Source organism: Panthera onca, chromosome C1 (assembly GCF_046562875.1).
Source record: "Panthera onca isolate mPanOnc1 chromosome C1, mPanOnc1 haplotype 2, whole genome shotgun sequence".
Classification (NCBI taxonomy): Eukaryota; Metazoa; Chordata; class Mammalia; order Carnivora; family Felidae; genus Panthera; species Panthera onca.
In genome coordinates, this window is record NC_138346.1 from 73,444,047 (window position 1) to 73,465,719 (window position 21,673).

The following is a 21,673-nucleotide window of genomic DNA, read 5'->3' on the forward strand; positions in this document are numbered from 1 at the left end:
TGAGAGGGAGAAGCTATAAGCCATTTATGTCATTTCTTTTTTTACTTAGAACATGGTAGTTGGTTAGCAGATACCAGTCTCAAATATCAGAAACGGAGAATTAACTTATTTTGTGGCTCAGGAAATGAACCTTTCTTGAAAATGTACCTTCCCTGATCAATGTTTAATTAATGAGCTTGGCTCTTGATGAAAAGGGATGGTCACAAAAGATAGACACCACAAAGGGTACCCAAATATGCCAAGAAGCCAGAAAGTAGAATTCAGTTGCTGATGATATAAAATGTCATCTTTTATATAAATCAAAAGAAGAGTCTTATAAATGTTACTCTGTTTTTGTAGCTTACCTTGTCACCAGAACATACCTATGAGCTCCTTGTTGCGAACATCTAGTGCCATATTCCTCAAGGCAGTTGCCACAGAAGAAACAACTCTGTCATTATCCATTCTCAGAAGTTCTACAAGGATGGGGAGCCCTTTTTCTTTGCGGACGGCTGCCCGGATATACGCTGCAAACTAGTGAGTAAAATAGGCCAATAAGTAATATAAAATAGAGTTCAACTCAGATGTTACTATCACCTAAAAAAGAGGTTTCCAAAAGATAAACTAATAGATTAAATGTTTTCTTTCCAATTGGAGAATAAATCTGTGGTGTCAGTAAAGAAAAAACCATAGTTGGGGATAAAGATAGGCGAGGATGACTGATTTAAAAAAGAAATTCTAAAGCCTAAAAATCTCAAGCCACCATCTGCCAGATATTTTTGTGCAGAAAAGAGAAGGCAGTGATTGCTTTCTACCTCAGATACATAAATATGATTAAGGACGGATCTTGGGTCTTCTTGGCAATTGGCTCCATGCCAGGTCCAGAGGCTATAAATAGGATGGCAGTAACTGATCACTGCACATTACAGGAGAACCTGTCTCCATCAAGTCATTCTTTTCCTATATTCTCTGCAACAATATTTAGAGTTCAGTAACCTTTCAAAGAGATTGACTGAAAAAAAGCCCTTGCCTCAGAAGAAAAGGAATTCTCCAGAAACACTGAGCATCATAATTCACGCACACTGGTGAAAAAGTAAGTATATTTGTGTGCAGGATGCTTTCTTATTCAAGATTAGTTAGCTGCTTTTTTTAATTCATAGTCAAGAAATTCTTTTGTGACTATGAGGCAAGTTTGTTCAGCATGTGTACCATTTGAATTGGAAATGAATGCTAGCTAAGTCATCAGAGAAATAACTAAAAAAAAAAAAAGTAGCATTTGAAAATTGGGTCTTTAATCTTGTTTTGAGCTTTTATTGACATTTTTTACCAATGCAAATTGTTTTTCAAAATTTAGCAAAGTTGAAAAATGTTGCTCATGAAACATCTAATACTTTCCTGCTGTGGTCAAGACATAAGGATAAAGATCTGCCGGCCCTTTGTATTATTTTGAACATTAAAATATATGATTGACCACTCAGTTTCTTGAATGCCAACAGATTACTTAAATAATACAAGTAAGAGGAAAAGACTCATTCCAAAGACCCTATTAACATTCTTCATATGAAACGAATACTCCTATTTTTCTAAATCAGATGAAATCTGTGGGGGAGGGGGAAAGGAAATGGAATACTTGATTTGCTATAAAGCACTCAAGGCAGCATTCTCAACTTCTCTCTGAAACCTGCAAGAACAGAGCCAACACCTGGCTCATGTGGAGACCACTTGGCTCAGCCCAGCCCAGAGTGCTTCCCTTCTGGGGCACCACCACTCCCAATTTAGCCTCTGACTTGATAGCATCTGTGGTTAGGATTATCTTAAATTTTTTTTTTTATATTTATTTTTATTTTTTGAGAGAGAGAAAGAGCACAAGCAAGGGAGGGCAGAGAGATGTGGACAAAGCAGGCTCCAAGCTCTGAGCTGTCAGCACAGGGCCCGATGTGGGGCTCGAACCATGAACCTTGAGCAGAAGTCGGATGCTTAACTGACTGAGCCACCCAGGTACCCCAGTATTTATATTTTAAGTGAGCTTGCCTTCTAACTTACATTCACTAAATGACCATTCAACACAACTCAAATCACATCTATGTCAATTATTATCTTATTTATTGTCATACAATAAGCTGGATGTGAACACTGGGTCACCAACATAAATATTTATCAATACTTATGTGCCACACACAGTCCTAGGTCCTTCACATTTATTATCTCTCTTAATGCTCATAGCCACCTCATGAGGTAGGTCTTATCTCCATTTTACAGATGAAGAAACTGAGGAGAGAAGATCCAAGGCCCCTAGCTAATAAGGAAGGATCAGGATTCAAAACCAAGGGGTCTGGGTCCATAGCCAGCACTTAGATGCTAAGCTACTTAAGAACAACAACAAAATAACCACATTGGCTTAGCACTAGGCCGTAAATATCTGTGTACATTCATTATAGCAGCTGACTGCATGTAAGAAACCATACCTAGCCTGAGCAGTGCTTTTCACTCTCATGGATAATACAGTGGCCAAAAGCTTCTCATTTGGGGAGGTGGTGGTGGCAGAAGTAGCCAAAAACAAGCATTAGAATAACTTTACTAAAATATACTCGTCAGGAAATTTTTAGAGGTTAAAAATATTTCAGACAAGGACTGTCTGGGAAATTGCTAGAGGTTGTTTAAGAAGTTTTGAGACCCTGCTTACAGTAACAGTAGGAAACCACTCTCAATTTTCATAAAGAAGTCACACACCTTCAAAGGGATGTGGTAATGTGCATCATCCATATGTCTGTAAGCATCTGAGAGAGGGACGGTGGCCCCTCTCCCTCCCACCTCAGCCTTAATTCAGGCCCCTGACATGTCTAGCACGGAATCCTAGCCTCTATTTTCCTCTTCTTTGAATTCATCTTCTGCACCGTGGCAGAAGGGACCCAGTAGTATCCACAGCTGTGTCACCTGTCTGCTTAAACCCCTTTAGTGGCCCTTGTGGTCTGCAGGTCATGTCCCAGCTTCTGAAGCTTGGCCGTCAGACCTGTCTGCGATGGCTGGGTCTAACCCAGGCCACACTTGCCCTGCCCTTGATGCCCCAGCAACCATCCTGCAGTCTCTGCCACACTGTCCTTTCCTCTCTTGTCCCTTTCTCTAGATCACTCCCTCTATATACCCAACCTCGCACTCTGTTGGCTTAATTCTGCTCATTAAGAGTCCATCTGGGTAGCACCATCCCTCTAGGAAACCTTCCCCATCTCCTGGGTTCCCTCTTGGCCTTTTTGTCACCTGCCAGGCTGGGTTAGATGTCCTTTTTCAAGACGCCACAGTACACATATCCTGTGAAGGCTATGCTGTACTGACTCTATCTGTACATTTTTCTTGCTAGTCTTCAGCTTGTACAGGGAGGGCCGTGTCACATTCATCTTTGGATCTCCAGAACCACTTGCTATCTCCCTCCTTTTTGTGCTCCCACCCTTTCCCAAACTCCAAACAACTGTCTCCTTTTCACCATCATTATTGATCTGGCTGCACAGATGGAAAGAATTGTAGATAACTGGAAGACATCATACCTTCCAATTTCCAGCAGAGAGGTTCTGGAGAGATCCGGCAGAGCCTTCCAAGGTGGCTGGGTTGGAACTTTCTGCCAGAAGAGTCAAATATGGTTTTACCACTGATGGATGCCATAGCATCTCAACCCCTTTGGGGGACTTAGACAGTCCTGGGATAGGACCAACTCCATCCCACTGAAAGACAAAGAGCACACGTGAAATGGAAACAAAATGAACACAACATTCCTGAAAATATTCCTCTCTGCTGGATTCAGCTATAGTTAGGTAGAAAAACTGTATGAGAAATTTTTTTTTTCTTGCCAAATATGTGATTTCTTACTCCTAGAAAAATGAAACCTTAGAGTTTCATGTCAAATAAAATGCTAACTTGATCCTCCTGTGGCGTTCTCTTTTTCTTTTTCTTTTTCTTCCCCCAGCAGCTTGGCTCCGAGTCCTTGCTGGGAGACTCTTTTCCTAGTAAGTCATCCAGCTCACTCAGCCCCAGTAGCCGGGCCTGTGGGACCTCCAGTTCCAGCCGATAGGACAGGTTCCTCAGGGTGCACACGCAGTTTTCCACAGTCTGAAAACCAACACGGCGTATAATTAAAACCATCGTAGCACATTACTGCAAAAATGCTTCTGTACTGAGCTGCAGTGGTCATAAATAAATGTAGAATATGAGCTCCTTTTTTACTTAAGGGAACCTGAAACAATCTAAGGAAAGAATTACAGTTCCAGAATTTCTGTGGGATACCCAAATGACAGTGCAGGGCTATCCTCGGTACATCTGTGGCCCCGATCACAATGCTGCATCTGATGAAAATGTGCAGGGCTCTGGAGGAGAAAATGTCCAGTGTTCCTGCTTCAGTGCGGCTGCACTGGCAGGGGTGTACCCAAGTTGCCACAACGTCACTCCTTTTCGCCACTAGGAATCCTTGCCATGGCAAGAGGTGCGAGCAACCCCCTCTCTGGGGAAGCCCCTCCCCCCAAGTCCCATCTTCGGCCCTTCCATCCATCTCCCTCTGCCCTCCCTCTGAGGAAAGTTCCATCAGCTCTTTCTCTGTTGACATCTGCCTTCTGTACATGGTCTTTTGCTTCTTAAAATCTGTATCACACCTCTTGTTGGGAGGCCACCTGTCACTTCATTCCTCTCCATTTCATCTGCACATCTTTTGATCAACGAGGTTCAAATAAAAACCTGGCCATCACTTTGAGTTTTTCCCCCACCTTCTCCCTGAGCCTACCACTCGTCATTCTCTTCTCTCAGACCCACGTCTATGACACAGGCCTATTTATGGCCTCTCCTTATCTAGCCCATAGCTCGCCCACTTGGAACTCCTGACACTTTTAGTCCCTCCTTTCTGTTTCTTGCCCCCACCTTCCTCAGCTCCTGTTCCTGGGGCAAGGATGGGGAAAACTGGAGGGGAACAGAAGGGTCTCCTACTGGAACAGGCTAACCAGCAAGGCAACAGAGGGAGGGTTGAAAGGGCCAGACTGGGGATGTAGAGAAGGGTATCCACGTGGGTGTGGGCTGTGGGCTGTGGCCTGCACTGGGGCAAGAAGGGCAGAGAGGTTGGTGGGTTATAATGCCTCAACCAGGAATGTTTATTCAGTAATACTCAAATACAGATGGGTCTGATTCTAGGCACAGGGGACACAGGACTGGAGGCAACAGCAGCACGGGCAGTCACGTGACAATTAGCCCAGAAGAACCACAAAGAAAGTTAGGACCCTGCCACCCCACACTAAGTCCTTGGCCACATGGAGTCACTCAGTTTTCATGGTTCTAAGGCTATTTTCTTAAGTTGACATGTCCCTGTTAATTTGTAATTTTTAAATTAATCCCCTTAATCTGGAGTGTAGCCTAATGAGGAGGAAAGGCTCAAGAATCCCAGAAAGAATCAATGGCATGCAAGGAGCAGCATCAGGCAGCTGTCATCATCTGCCACCATACCCCTCGCATGGCAGGCCGGCACTGACCTTGCTGTCGTAATCGGATGTGTTCACACATGTGTGGATCACATACAGGAGCGAGTCCACCAGCCCCTCACAGGAGCGCATTTGCTTCCTCGCTTCCTCCCCTGCAGAGCTGAGGTTCCTGAAGGGGCAGAGACACGTGGGAGCTGCTGAGATGAACAGCTTACTCCTTAGCCACGGAGCCTTATCTTAACATCAGAGAGAACCGACGACAGGCAGCAACCGTGCAGATGCCGTGTGAGGAGGCATTTTAACATCGCGAGAACTCACAATAACTAGCTCCCTGTTGTCAACCCAAATAGAAAGGAGCAGGGGCATCTGAATTCTGTATCCCTCTGGTGACACCCTACTTTCTAACCTCCTAAAAAGTTGTTTTGGGGGCTATCCTCCTCAGTTTCCTCATATGTAAAAAGGGGAGAATATTGATCACCTCATAGGGTTGTGTGAGGAAGAGATGCTCCATATAAAGCAATTATTAAAGTGCCTGGTATGTCAGCTATGGTTGTTATTTCTAGACATGCTTTGCTTCCCTTGTTGGGCCACCAGATATGGCAGGCTCCTGTACCTATTATAATGTTTTGCATGTAGTAGGTGGTCATAAATGCTTCCTCAATGAACGAACAGAAGAAAGGTCACTTGTTGTATAGATATTCAAGTTAAATATGGACATTTGCTTATGCTACACTTTTTCTCATCTTTTCAAATATAAAAAACCCTGAAAATTGCTTTAGGTCTCATCCATATTGAAACTTTTTTTTAAAGATTTTATTTTTTCAAATAATCTCTACACCCAACGTGGGGCTTGAACTCACAACCCCAAGACCAAGAGTTGCATGCTCTACCGACTGAGCCAGCCGGGCAATCCATATTGAAAATTTTGATACCAGTTTGCCTTCATGAATTGATACCATATATTAAGGATCTATCTCGTTTTATGTGGTATTAGCAAAGGTTCTAGGATATGCTAAGATTTTGCAAAAACTTAGGCTAGATAAGGGGGTCTGGAATGATTTTTCTTTTCATCTTTGTTTTTCTGGGGCCAGAGAGACAATGTCATCTGTGGTCCCTACTCTGTTCTTATCTTGTGTCACTTCTCAGTAGCACTTAACAGCTGCCATCTTCTATTCCTTTATAAGCCCCTGGGACCTTTCACTTCTTTGGTTTTCCTCCCATCTTGCTGCCTTTCCTTCTTAGTCTTTTCAGCCAGAGGGACCCCCTGGAGTGCCCAGGACTACTTTGGTCCCTTCTTGATCTTTTTCCATTCTCATGGGTGGTCTCCCTCTGCCCCTTGGCTTTAATACAACCTGTGGATCCATGCATGACTCCCAAATGTCTATCGTTAGGCTGACCCCTCTTTAAAACTCTGGGCTCCTTTATCCAACTGCTTTCCTGATATTACCACGTGGATAGCTAAACAGACAACTCAAAATGGACATGGCCAAAGCTCTCAACTGCTCACCTCTCTACCCTTTCTTCTCCCTGTGTTGCCAATTTATCCAGCCAAAGATTGAGGTATTATCCTTATCTCCTCCCTTTCCCCACCCCTCTATTCAATCCATTAGCAAATTCTGTCAGCTCTCTCTCCAGAAAAATACCCCCTATCTCCTACCTCTCTCCAGCACCTGGTGTAGGCCACTGTCATCATCTGCCTGGATCTCTGCAATAGCCTTGGCCTCCAGTCTCTACTGTTGCCCTTGTTTAGTCTTCATGCTGAAGCCAGGATCCAGTCCCATCACTCCCATGATTAAAGCCCTTTGTCAGTTTCCCAAGGCACTTGGAATGAAGTGCAAAGTCCTTCCTCTGACTTCAAAAATCCTGCATAATCTATGGTACTACTCTGTGTCTTGCCCATTAAGCTCCAGCTGTAAGCCCATTCTTGCCCCAGAGCCTTCATACTACTTGTTCTCTTCACTTAAAATATGTGTCCGGACCCCACTCCACTCTCAGATGAGCAGCTCCTGGTGGTATTTCAATGTAGGCTTTAATTTCACCTCCTATGAGGGGCCACTCGACCATCAGAATCATCTCCCAATAAATCCTACATTACCATGGCATTCACTGTTATTTTCTTGATTGTTTTCCTCAATAGAATATGGTTCTGTTGAGCAGGGTCCTGTCTGTCTTATTCATCACTCATTTCACAGAGAGGGCATGCACCAAATGTTTATAGTCCTGAACCTGAGGGACCTGACTGGTATGTCCTGCCTCTGGGAAGCCCGGCAGGCTGGCTGAGGAGTGATCACATTCTCCCCAGATGCAGGGGCAGGGAGAGCATGAGGTGCTCCTTCCACAGATCATCAGTAGGGGATACAAACTGCCGTCTGATGCACACGTCTGATTTAGGGAGCTAGCCTGCTTCCCAGGATCCTGACTCTTGTCATCCACCCACAGCAAGGGGGTTGACAGTCACTTGTCATAACAGTGGAAGGCTTCAGAGCAGCAGTCTAGGCTCCCTCTCCATCTTTCAAGCTCTGTTATAGCCTTACATTGGATGCATGGTTTAAATGTTAGCGCTATGTGTCAGATACTTCACTAAGCACTTTATATGGAGCTGATTCTTCACAAGTGTGAGATGGTGTTATTTTCCCTATTCTAAAGATGAGGAAGCTGAAGCTCAGAGTGGGGCAGGAAGCCACTCTGCCCAAGGCTCCTGCTTCAACTTCCCAGAGCACTGTAAGCCTGGGACACTGGGTAGAAACTGAGCTGATGAGTGTTAATGGCAAATAATAAGCACTACTGTCCATAAAGCGGCCTTTATGAATTTCACATGCTAAAGATAATGACTTAAAATACTATTTGGGCTCATTTTCATTTATTTATAAAACTCAAACCCAATGATTATTTAAACCACACACCTTTTGCACCTTTTAAAAGCAGAAAGGTTTTAACCATCACATTTTGAATTTAAACAAAAACCAGGCTGTAAACACATTAGCAGTCAGGATGTGATAACCAGAAAAATGCTGTTAAAGTGGAAAACACAGGAATTTTGGCAGTAATTCCAGACTGAAAGGGCCCTTTTTACTAATCCACAGAAGGGTCATTTATCAGATAATGTCTTTCAGGCCGCTAGTCTGTGCTCATGGTGTTTAACTCACAGGATAAGAGTCCAGTGGTCATTTACCTACATGGTAAACGTTAATAAAATGAAGTAAATCCTCTTAAAATCAATTTAACCATAACACATGCTCTTTAATCAAAGAATTGGAAAGAAGAAATAAAGAACTTACCTCAGGCAACCTGTCGTATTACGCAGAACGAGTGACGTCTGAAATTTAATTTTATGATCATCATCAAAAGAAGAGTTATTCCATCCAGAATGTGGAACGATCACAGTGTTTGTTAAGGTCGAGAGAGCATCTCGAATGATTGTCATCTTTACAGCATCACATGAAGATAAATTCCAAAGAACTCCTTAAAAATGAGATTTAAAAAATCCAATTATCAATTAGAGATCCTGCAGGTTTAGGAATAAACAAATAAACATCAGATGTGAACTCGTTCTGTTCCAAATCTAATCTATGGCCTGAATTTGCAATCAGGCAGGGGTGGACCTCTACTAACTGCTGAGTGAACATATGTGAGCTCCTGGCAGCCCATCACAAAGCCGTAGCAGTCCATCTCTTAAGTTTTAGAGCCGACGTATTTATCAGACAAGATGACTGTGGCTTCTGCAGGGTAAATTAGAGCTACTCTTTGTGTGGAGGGGCACAATCCAATCAAGGGGCACAAACATACAAACATAACACATCTGTGGGTGTCGTAAAGCTGTCATTCACTGCATCATCCCTTACATTCAATGCTCTGTGTGGCAAAACCATTTTTAGACTTTGGTACATGGAAAAAAATTCTTTCTCAAAAGACTGACATGTTTCTCTACATCATGCTTCCTCTTCCTACTGGGAAGCTCAAGCTTTTTTTTTAATTCTTTTTTTTTTTTTTAATGTTTTTATTTTATTTTTGGGAGAGAGAGTGAGAGTGGGGGAGGAGCAGAGAGAGGGAGACACAGAATCCGAAGCAGGCTCCAGGCTCTGAGCTGTCGGCACAGAGCCTGACACGGGGCTCAAACTCATGAGCTGCAAGATCATGACCTGAGCCAAAGTCTGACGCCCAACTGACTGAGCCACCCAGGTGCCCCGAAGCTCAAGTTTAAATATGCTTGCAGTAACATATATAGAGAGCGGTTACATCTGTTTCACCTCCACAATCAGATAAGGTTTAAACATTTTTATTTCCATGTTAAGAGTTTTACTGCCATGTGCAAGTTACTGCCATTCCTTTTTTGGATCTAGGCGAGACTGACACTACATTACGTCACTCCTACTATAATTCATATCAGGACTGAACAACAGACTTAAATGCAGCTTATGAGAGTATTATTTAAATTGTAAGCCTATTAGAGTGTCTTTATTTCTGTATCAACTGTGAGGTGGGTTATTGTTACAGTACATATATTTTCTAATAATTATTCTATAAGATATCAGAGGAAATTCAAGATTATACCTACTCTATGACCCTTTCACATCAGTGCATTTTCCTAAGTCAGAGAAATGTAGGTAGAGGGGAGGTGGGGCAGCTGGCACTGAGGTCCTGACATCCCTCAGAGCCCTGCACTCCTGATGCATCATTGACAAGATGCTCAAAAGCCCATACAACAGTGCTTTTAGAATTATCGACCAAAAAAAAAAAAAAAAAAAAAAAATTGCTTCAGGCCCTGTGAAGGGGAAGGAATTGGCAAAATCTGCCCATTTCCATGGGAGCGTGTCAGGCTTGTGAACATGACTGATCAAGGGTGTTGGGAGAACCGCTGCCTCCAGTGCATGGTAACCACGGATTGTCTGCTCAGCCTTCTCAGGGCCTGGAGAAATGGTGGGGACCTTTATAAAAGAGGGAGGTGTGACAGTGCTGACAGGACCTTTTCCTTTTAGAAGATGGAGAAGTACACACAAAGGGCTTGGAGTGAAGATAGTAAACGGATATTCTGACTCTAAGCCGAGAGAGGACCACCCCTTCCCTGCAGGTCTGTCCTGAGCTACCCACACTGTTGAGGGAATGGTTGGTAATGGAGGCTGATGCTTGGGCTCTGGCTGGGAAAGCCGTCTGCTCTGCCCTGTGCCTGGTTCCTTTCCTCTTTCACTTGGCTTTGACTTCTGGACCTGGCTGGATGGGTCCTTTGTCCCCCAAGGACTTTTACCCTTTCTCTGCTTACTCTTTGGGGTGGGATGGCTCACCATTAGCAAAGGACTTCAGGCTCAGCAGTGGTTCATCTAGTTAGGCCCCAAATGGGAGGGGAATTTAGACAGTTTGGAATCAGGAAAATAAAGACATTGCTTTGTCTCTGAAAGCTTGTTGTGTCCACCATTACAGGCCTTTGCTTATATAATACATGACACACGATAGACATATTGTGCATATGGGTGCTTATGTGCACATGTGCATATGGGTGCTTATGAAATGAACTTAAATTCATTAGGCAGAGTTATTTCTCCATGGATTCTGATAAAACTGGCCATGTTTCTATATAAAATGGCTTTAATCCAGGGATGTTTTAATCTTAGGGAGGTTGTGTTACCTGCTTTCTGGAGGTTTCACTGGACTGTCTCAGGGGCAGCCATGTGAGGTGTGGGGGGAGAATTGGCAGCGGGCTGCCAGATCCCCACCCTGATTCACCCAGAGTGGCTCCATATTTATCTGTCCTCAATATTGGGCTGCACTGTGTGTTTCTGTTTGAAAAAAGGGGTTCATGTCTAAAAGACATTTGAAAAGCACTGTTTGAGGGGAAAGGTATCAGAGGACTGATGACCATGGGTGGGACCTGGGAGCTAACAAGTAAAAATGAGTCCTTGGAGATAGCAGAAGGGAGACAAGATGGAAGAAAGAGAGGGTTGAAGCATAGAAGGGTGGGCGATAAAGGCTGCCACGAATGGGGCTTTAACATTTCCTGCTAATGAGGACAACCATACTCCACCCAGGATACTGCCGGGGCCTGCTGGGGCGTGAGCCAGCCGCAGGGCAGCATACGGCCCAGATACTGTTGGGTGGGAAGGGTCATTTCCTAACCTCCCCTGACAATTTTATAACATGTTTTCAAATTCCTCACTCCACAGAATTCAACCATGGGGGAGAGTGGCATCTTCTAATACGCTATGTTGTACTTCATGGAATACATGTATTCTAATAAAGTTAACTGTAAGGCAAGGCTTATGGAAAGGAAAGCTCGTTACATTATAGGCTATAGGTATAAAATTACATATATAACTACAGAAAACGAAACAGTGTGAGTCACAGACTCACATGTGAAAACATGACTAAGAGGGGTGGTTCTTTAGCATGATGGATCTAGGAGTTGATGCCTAGAATTTCTCTGATCACTAGCAGCAAATCTTGTTTTTCATGGTTCCTGCCTCCACTTCTGGCTCCTGCTAAGACCCACTTCTGTTAAGAGGCTATTTCCTAGATTTATGGATTTCCTTGATTTTCTGTGCAGGTAGAATTTTGTCCTGCTCTTTCTTTTATCAGGCATTTAGAATGATCAGTGGAGTTATATGTCATTCTACAGTTTACTACTAGCCCTTATCTACATGGGATTGAACAGCATAAATGTGCATAGGTCAATACAAACAATAGTAACATGACCATTTACTGTGATTTTACTCTGTGCCAGGCATTGTGTGCTTTACATATAGTAACTGAAAGAGTCAAGCTGCACAAAATGAATTAAATTCCCATTTAATTATTTTGTAGGACTGAAATTCTACATGTTGATTTTTTTAAAGGATATTTGTATTTCTAAATTTAATTTTAATTTCATCAGGCAAATACAAGAGGAACAAATACTCTACCATCATCCATTCTTTTACATGTCTTGTTACACATAAGCAGGGCACATAATGGGTGCTCAAAAATAGTTGTTAATGGATCCAGTTTAATAGCATGTATTTATTTTTGGATTTCCCTTTTATTTCCTGTCTGTCAGACTTAGTTCACAATTACCTCCCTTTCATGCCTTCTCTTAAGCTGAGTATTCAGGAGTGTCTTTAAGGTTTATAACTATGGGGAGAGGGTCAGAACAAAGTTTTGTACCTGTAAGGGAATTTGCTAGCGTAGTTTTGTTTGCCTTTCATATGAAAACCAAAAGAGATGGCTGTTGAAACCATCTTAGCTCTGAGGATGGGAGAATCCCATTTCTGTTATACCTCTAGAAACAGAAGAGTTAAATTAACGTGCCAGAATCCCAACCCCTCAAAACTGCAAAATAGAAAAGCTCAGTGTTGCCCAATTATAAAATGTTAAAGTGTTTAAAAGTATGTAACCCTTCTGTCGACCAGGTGACAAGGCTATCTTTTGGTTAACTGAGATGACTTACTCATCATAAAACCAGTCTACTACAGGCTTTCTCGAACCTCAAAAAATGTCCAAAATTATTCTTGACCAGAAAAAAGGAAAGATTCTATTTTTCCTAAGTTTGTGGCCTTCAGAGAACCCACACCAAGGCAGCTTTATCATCCTGCACTGAATTACATTATCCCTCTAATCTTGCACCTCTCCAGGTAACACAAAGAGCTACAGCACTGGGTGTGGATTTAAACTAGCCACTTTGAATATCAAAGCAAGTCTCAAGACAGGGATTTTTTTCTTCCCCACCTTCAATTTCAAAAGTAAGGTTATGGAAAAACTAAACAATCAGTTCCAATCAACCAATATTGGATGAAGAAGGTTCAATTACACTTAAAAGCCTTAGCTATGGAATGATTAATTTGGCTTATCCAATCAAAGTAAAAAGCACCATTCTTGAGACCAGCTAATAATATCTGTGTGTACTCCACCTCACTAAAGTAGTAATAAAACAATGTTCTCCCCACTTAGTCTGTCTAAGGCTTCATTTAATGGGTCAGGCAGAATGCTGCTAGAGCAGTAAGTAATGAATAGAAAATACACCAACTCCCAGATGTAGCAAGACTGTTGAGAAAAGAGAGAGCTATAGGATTAGCATTCTCCATTAACATAATAAACCTCCAACTCCTGAGGTCCTAATGAGAAATTTGCTTCAAAAAAATTTAGCAGCATACTCCTGGTTTCTAAAGGGAAAGTTAAAAATAAACTATAATTTGGTTTAGGAAACTTGAGTTTTTTATTAATTTAAAGCAATTAGCTATTTGTTGTGAGAACTAAGAATATACACATACAAACTAATTTAGAAAATATTAGAGAATTTCATGCATACTGTTGTAGAAAAAGCTGCTTATTCTCTACCACAGGAAAAAGCACACACAATTATGAGTAACCAATAATTGCAAGGAAATACTGCCATGAGAGATGAAAGTTCATTTTCCCCACAAAGAATGAAGTAATTAAAATATTATTTCCCATAAATCCTATGCTGCAGAATTTTGAAAGAGCTCACACTTAAAACTAGCTTTATAGCTATTCAAACAACCAACTGATAATCTGATTTTACTGATTAATTAAAATAATGGCACTATTTGAAAAACGTATTTCTGAACTAGTGTTAAACACCAACCAAACAACGTCATTTCTCTGGCAGCATAAATATATAACAGCTTACACAATTGTTTTCCTTTCTGATTTGGAAGAAATCTAAAATCACTAATTTTTATATGGCATTCAGTTTTTTCAGTTTCCTAATTTATAAACCCCTCCCACAAATATTTGTGGATATTGCAAAAAGAAACATAAAGCAGCCCAAAGAACTAGCGCACTTCAAACAGTACCACTGGGCATGCTCCTGCATTTTCTTCCACAACCTAGCCTTATTCTTGGTGTCTGTTGTCGATGTCATGTCAGTCCTGCTCTTTCACAAGATGTCTTTCATAAGAGGTAAAAAGAACTGCCCAAGCCTTCGGGAGGCCGGGGGGGGGGGGGGGGTAGTTTTATATGAGAGGACAGATGAGGCACTGTCGTACCCGCACAGAGAGGCATCATGACTGGTTTCTATGCTTCAGTTCTGATATTTGCCTTTGTTCGCCCCTAGCAATTCTGCGTCTGTGTGCTCTTTGGAATAGGCTGGTGTTGGGATACCCACCCTGCAAGCATTCTTGATAAGTGGGGATAGAAATATTAGGCTAATAGTGAAAATACAGAAAATCAAAGTTTCAGACTGCATACGAAGGTCAGAGTGTGTGTGCATCTCGCAAACTCAGTCTGTGGATAACAAGGCAGGAATGTGGGCTTCTTAATCTAGGGCCACTGCCTGCTCCTGCACATGCCTCCGTTATTATTCCCCTAGACAGTCTTTGGCTGATATACTCATGATCTAGCAAATACACCTCTCCACTTCTTCTCATCGCAGCTGCCCCCGAAGCTCTCCCCTAACACCTGTTAGGGTTTTTACAAAGCTCTAAGGCTTTCTCTTGGGAAGAGAGAAATGTTGTGACTCTATGGCTACATCTAGTCACACTATGGCCTCCTACGTCCCTGTCCATTAAAGCTATACAGCTCATGCCTTTCAGATGCATGTTACTTATACCCAAGCATGGTATAGATATGTGCTGTCCAACAGAGTAGCTATTGGCCATATGTGGCTGTTGAGCACTTGAAATGTGGCTAGTCCAAACTGAGATCTGCCAGAAGTATTAAGATATACAGTGGAGTATGAAAACTTGGCATGAAAAAAATGAATACAAAACACCTCAATTTTTATATTGCTTATAAATTGAAGTCATTATTTTATATTTTAAGTTTATTTATTTTGAGAGAGAGCGTGCAAACCAGGAAGTGGCAGAGAGAGAGGGAGAGAGAATCCAAAGCAGGCTCTGCACTAACAGTGCAGAGCCCAATATAAGACTCGAACCCATGAACCATGAGATCATGACCTGAGCCAAAATCAAGAGTCAGATGCTTAGCCGACTGAGCCACCCAGGCACCCCTGAAATGATTATTTTAGAAGAACTGGGTTAAATAAACTGCCCTGTTAACATAAATAAGACCTGTTCCTGTATCCTATTTAATGTGTCTACTAGGAAGTTCAGAATTACATGTGTCCTACGTTATACGTGTATTGGAAAGTGCTGGTAGAGACACGTAGGCGAGTCCTCTGCTCTCAGAGGCCTTGCCACAAATGGTCACAGCACGAGGCAGCCATCATAAAGCATCCAAGAGTAGGAAGAGTGCCGAGCACAGCTCGCGTGTTGTCTGCACTATGCACTCCACATCCATCCTCATACAAACGCCAAGCAGCAGGTATTGTGTTTACACTGGGGAAGCTGGTGCCAGGTGAGGTGATTTGTCTGGGGCCACAGAGCTGGAAAGAAACAAGTGGATCTCACTCCAGAACCCAGTCACTCCTGACACCATGCTACTTCTCCCTGGATGTTTTTCTGTCTGGTAGGATTGAGGACCACGGCATCCAGGGTGGAGTATGAAGGGCAGAAGCCAGGGAGAAGCAGGCTGGGGCTGGGGAAACCCAGCTTGGGAGGAGCAGGAGTAGAAGAGCCTCGAGGCTTGGGCTGGCCTGGAAGGGGAGGGCAGGGGCTGCAGATGAAGACTTGCCAAGGGGGGGAAGTGTGGAAGGCAGGGACAGGTGTGATCCCAGGGATGAGGGGGAGGTTGATGGACCAGAAGGGGCACAGCCTATGTCCCAGGAAGCACTGTAGGGGGAATGTGATGAGGACCTGAAGGAGTGAGGAGACGGGAAGGCACAGAGGAAGGGCGGGTGCTCGTGATGAGAATCTGGAGCCTGATGCAAGGGGAGGGTAGCATCCAAGCTGAGCCCCGGTTCGGCATGTGTGTGAGGATCTGGAGGTGTAACAGGAATGAGGAAATCCAGGGGCAGTGGGAAGAGAGAAATACAGTGAAAAATGTCCACCATTTGTGGCTTGAGGCAAATCACTCAAGCTTTCCACCAGGACTGGAATGCTGTGAACAAATTATGAAACTGAAATGGAACTGAAATAATGGGAAAGCAATTATTATGAGTGGGACAGAAGTACTGTCTTTAATCCTAGAAAAGCCTTTTTCCTCCTTCTGGATAAATGCTGAGGAAACGACAGTCACGGTGGTTTATAGTCGCTCCCAGGATTCCTCAGAAGCTACTGCCTCAGCAGGGGTTGCTGAACCATGTGCAGGGACTCCCAGAGCAGACGAATGCGCAGTCCTGGGCCAGACTGAAAGGCATGGCTCATGGCTTCCTTCTTCCTACCCTGCCGCCAGCCTTGGGCCTGCTTGCTGCCCTCCTTGCTGGCTGGCACAGCTGGCTACTAAGGTGGTGGACCAGTCCAGCGGCCTGGAGGGCTGGGTCGCACAGGAGGCCTGGCCCGGCCAGCTGGGTGGGCCTTACTTTGCTCGCCTGGTTGTTCCCCGCGATTTCCTGCACACAGCTAACGCATACTCCATGTCAGACATGGAAGAGCTCCCTCACGCCCAGCTGTGGGCATGGTGGTCACCACCGCTGGTTTCAGCAGCAGTAGTGAGAGGGTGCTTAGGTGGTGTGGGAGGAGACTTCCCTGGAGGGGCAGTGTGGAGTTGATGATGGCCTGGGCCAGCCGCCGAGGCTACATACTCAATTTGAAGAGGATTGCTCCTGCTGTTTAAATTCTTTCCCTGCCGAATGACACGAGCGATAGATCTTTAAAGTCTTTAAAGACCATAAGGGTTAGCCTGCGTTTCTGTGATTTTTCAGGTACAAAGGTGGTGGATCACAGCATCTTTGAAAAGATCTATCAATTTCTAGAGATCCGTTTAGAGACTCACATTTACATTTCAACATATTCTTTATTTCAGGTAATTTTCCAACTTCATGGGTAGGCTGAGAGGATTAATTACATAATGTAGTCACAGAGTCCTCTGTACCCTGGAAAAGCATTTCCGCTGAAAATAAATCAGCTTAAAATTCAGAAATGCTGACTGAGAATTGCCCGTAAGGGACGTATAAGATGGTTCTTTTTGTCAGGGGGAGTTTGTAAAAGCGAACAGGTCGCACAAAGGAAAAATCCACCCGAGAGAATCACAGGGATGCAGAGGTGGCAGGGAGGGCAGTGATGTGGCCACCCTGGTTGTTCTTCAGGGTACTTCAGCCTCTGGCACAGAATTAGGTCACTTACACTATCCTAGAGATTTGCCTGAGAAAAAGTCACTGAAGTGATGTGTTCCACGTCTGGCTTTGATGGGTTCCAGGAACATGCTTTTCCATGTGTACTAAATCTTCAACCTCGTCATCTGGTACCAGCAGAAGAAGCTTACAGACAAAAGTACCTCCAGTCCTCAGCCATGAGAAGTTCTATAGACTCAGAAACTGCAAGGTACTCAGGGGACCTGGGCTGGGTTCTCTTGGGCATTTTTTTTTAGATTTCTATCATATGCCCTCATCTTTCTCAAATATACTGGTTCTCCAATATACTGAACACATGTGTCACTATGGGGTCTCTTTTGTACTGAGAAATTCTACTCTAACAGCTGACCACCTGAGTTCTGTAGGGACCTCTGAGGCTCCCTGTTTGATTGCTTCATTTTGCTTGACATTTAAGAAGCCTACATGTAAGGGGCACCTAGATGGCTCAACTGGCTAAGCATCCGACTTCAGCTCAGGTTATGATCTCACGGTTCATGGGTTTGAGCCCTGCATCCAGCTTTGTGCTGACAGCTCAGAGCCTGGAGTCTGCTTCGGATTCTGTACCTTTCTCTGTTCCTCCACAGCTCATGCTGTCTCTCTCTTGAAATAAAAACATTAAAAAAAAAAAAAAAAAAAAAAGAAGCCTACGCGTAAAAGATCATATTCATCTTATTAGTTGAATCTTTTCATACTCGAACTATAAATCCTGAAATAGTTATAAGACAAAAATCACATTTCATGTTTTCTAAGCAACCTAACACTTTATGATTATACCTTATCGGTAGTTTGATGTGACTGTGCTAGTGGCCAAGTTCAAACATATTTCTCTGTACTCGCAGATAAAATTCAGAGAATAAATTCAGAGTTTTTTGTTTTTTTGTTTTTTGTTTTTCCTTTTTTGGTGGTAATTTGAAAGAGTAAGGGAAAATGGGCAGGTGCACCCCCAAGTTGTGCACCTGCTCAGCACTTTTCAGTGGCCTGGGGGAGGGGGGGGGCAGAGGCAGAGGAGGAAGGAAGAGCTGCATGCCAGGAACACAACCAGGACTCAGTCTCTCTGGATCCCTGTTTCTCATCTACAATATGGGGGAAAGAATAGATTTCTTTAAGGCCCTTTCCAGTTCAAAGTTGTGACTTTGAATTAGGAGTTGTCCCATCTGTAATACACCGTTTTGTTACCAATTAAACTTTTTTTTTTAAATTTTTTAATGTTTATTTATTTTTGAGACAGAGAGAGACAGAGCATGAACAGGGGAGGGTCAGAGAGAGAGGGAGACACAGAATCGGAAGCAGTCTCCAGGCTCCGAGCTGTCAGCACAGAGCCCGACGTGGGGCTCGAACTCACAGACCGTGAGATCATGACCTGAGCCGAAGTCAGACGCCCAACCGACTGAGCCACCCAGGTGCCCCACCAATTAAACTTTTTTGTCATGTTATTTATTACCAATTTTTATGGTTTGAAATGTTCAGTGAATAAGAAAGCACACGATTCTGTTGCTCCTGTTTTATAAACTGGGCCAAGTGTAAGGATCCCACTGACTTTGGCTGAGAACTGGGAAGAGATGTTGCTAGATTTGTGGAAACTACCCATGCAGCTCCTGATGGCCCTAGCGGTCCACAAAAAGCAGGATAGAAAGTAATAGGCCAACTCCTCTCTGGACCAAAGAACAAACGACTGTTTTGAAGGCATAATAATTAGACCAAGGGGACATATTTAGTAAATTATTTCGTTCTGTAATGGCACTTAACATTCCAAATGGCTGAATGCATGTCCACTAAGCCTCAGCTCTTTATAGAACATCCTACTGTTTGCTAAACTTTAGTTTGGCCTATCCACCCTTCCTTAGTGCAGGACTATCATTTCCTTATTAATTTATTACCTAATTAGAAATATGGCGCTAATGATCAGTAGGGGAATAAACCTAATTTCTGCATAGTGTCTGAAATCCACTGCTAGCATCCAAAAATTTTTAAAATAAACAGTGTGGAAATATTGTACTTAGCCATATGGATGAATAATCACTTGCTAAATTGGAAAGAATGTGAATATAGCAGTCATTTAAACAAAGGCTATTATTATTCAAGAACAAGGGCTACTTTGTGGTATTTAACACCAGTGTTAACAGGGATAATAGAAATGTGGTAGTTTTAGGACATCTGGTACATTAAAAAAAAAAAAAAAAAAGGGAGGCCTCCGAATTCTGTGAAATATCAATTTCTATAGTTTTTAAAAAATGATGCTTTCAGAATGCTCAATAACTCAAAACTCATATTTCCTGGCTTAGAAACACTATTTAATTATCTTGAGCAAATGAGTTCAACATATCTTTTCTAGTGACAAGATGTTCCCACTTTCCACCCATAGCATGTGGCCTAGAAGACATTCATTTTATTACCCAACCAGGAACAACCATATTTCATGCGGCTTTCAAGTTGAAGCACAATAAAGGCAAAAAGTATCTTTGTAATAAAAAAAACCTCACCCTGAGCACCAGATAGATCAGCAATTACTAAAAGGAAAACTCATTAGGTTTCAACCTGGAAAATATTCAACAAAATGAAGAAAACACAAGAATCCTGTTACATATTAGAGGACCATTTTAATTAACAATGACAGCCATACTGTCTTGAGAAAACACACCTGGCAAAAAGTAGTTTTCCCTTTTTTCCCTGCAAGTAAAGATGTGGCCCAAAATGCAGGTGCTGGGCAATTATTATATTCAAAGCAGAGGAGAGGCATCTTTTTAAAAGAAGAGCTAAAATTTCTTCATTTACGTACATTAAAATGCCAAACTGAAACAAAGGGGACTAGGAAAAAAAAAAAAAAGTCTTCGGATTAATAACTAGGTTGAATTACTTACATTAAGAATATCAAAATACTTAGTTTTCAAGGGGATAGTAATTTCTTCCAATAATACAGTATTTTGAACACAGCAGTTCATTGTGCTTTGACATTTCATGATCTTAAGCCGATGATAATCTCCACTGAGGAGCTCCGACGCCATCCCTGCAAAGGGTAAGTACTGCACTAGGCTAGCCAGGGCCAGAGTACCTCGTGGAGACATTGGAAGAACACAGAAATTTAGAAGGATAATGTTCTGTTTTCAAAGAGGATTTTACAGGAGATGGGCAGCTCATAGGGAATGCTGAGTGATGTGGTCACATAGCACGCAGCTGCCCGTGTATGGAGCAGACATGCCTTAATGAGAATGGTTCAGCCTGAGACACACTTTCCTGGTTAGGAGAGGTCCAGGAGGCTGGATTTAGGGGCGACTGGTCTTCTCCTATGGGGCTATTCTTAGGCCAAATGAACTCCCGAGGGCGTACCTTGCTTGCTTTCTCAAGCCATACTTAATGTTTTCTTGTTGCTCTCTGGATAACCCTGTGCTCAGTCTTGACCCCACAAAGCAGTGAGCTCCCCGTCCCTGTGGGTCCGAGTACATCAGGGGTGGCTATGTTGTGTGGAAACTGTACGGGGAATTCAGGCACTGGACAGCTGATGGGACAAAATTTATTTTGAGGTCTCCTCCAACCCTGTGATTGGTTTAAAGATGGTTTATGAGTATTGACTCAAGGAAGAGTTACTGAAGGAGCTCAAGGAAGTCTTGATATTGTCAGGCATTAAAACACACCAGGGATTAGTTATTCTTAAAAAGTTACTGAACATCATTTAGAGGTGGTACCACTAAATTCTGGAACCGAAAAATATGAACGTATAATTTTTCTTGTCTTCATAAATCTTGGTCTACAAATACGTGCATACATGCAACACACACACATAACTGTGCTAGATTTATATTATGACTTTGTAGTTTCAAATTAGCTGGATAATGGTTATATACAAATCAAACTCAGGTTGACATTCAGCATTCTGAAGCTGGAAATTCACTTTTGAAGTCCTCTGGTCTAACTCCTTTATAAATGTCAACTGGATGAAGTGTTCACACACTGACCACTCCCATTCCAAAGCAAAGACTACTTTTGAAGAGAACATTTCATAAGCAGTTGGTTCATAAATCAGTATAAATTATTGGGAGTAAAAATATAGAGTTATTAATTTTTCCTCCCCTACAAATGTGGACAAAAAATACTTCTTAAAGCCTAAAAGTTACTGGCAGTTGTCTTAAAAAAAAAA

At 42.7% G+C, this 21,673-nt stretch overlaps 1 protein-coding gene across 14 annotated transcripts in view; it reads right to left on the minus strand.

Moving 5' to 3' along the window:
* PKP4 (plakophilin 4) overlaps positions 1-21,673 on the minus strand; it is a 238,285-nt gene that overhangs the window by 14,786 nt on the left and 201,826 nt on the right. For all 14 annotated transcript variants that reach the window (XM_078451276.1, XM_078451274.1, XM_078451275.1 and 11 more), the window contains 5 exons: positions 8,705-8,888; positions 5,478-5,595; positions 3,886-4,077; positions 3,519-3,692; positions 363-513 (listed from right to left, as the gene is read on the minus strand). In XM_078451276.1, coding sequence (XP_078307402.1) covers positions 363-513; positions 3,519-3,692; positions 3,886-4,077; positions 5,478-5,595; positions 8,705-8,888 — 819 coding nt within the window. The remainder of the gene's footprint in view (positions 1-362; positions 514-3,518; positions 3,693-3,885; positions 4,078-5,477; positions 5,596-8,704; positions 8,889-21,673) is intronic.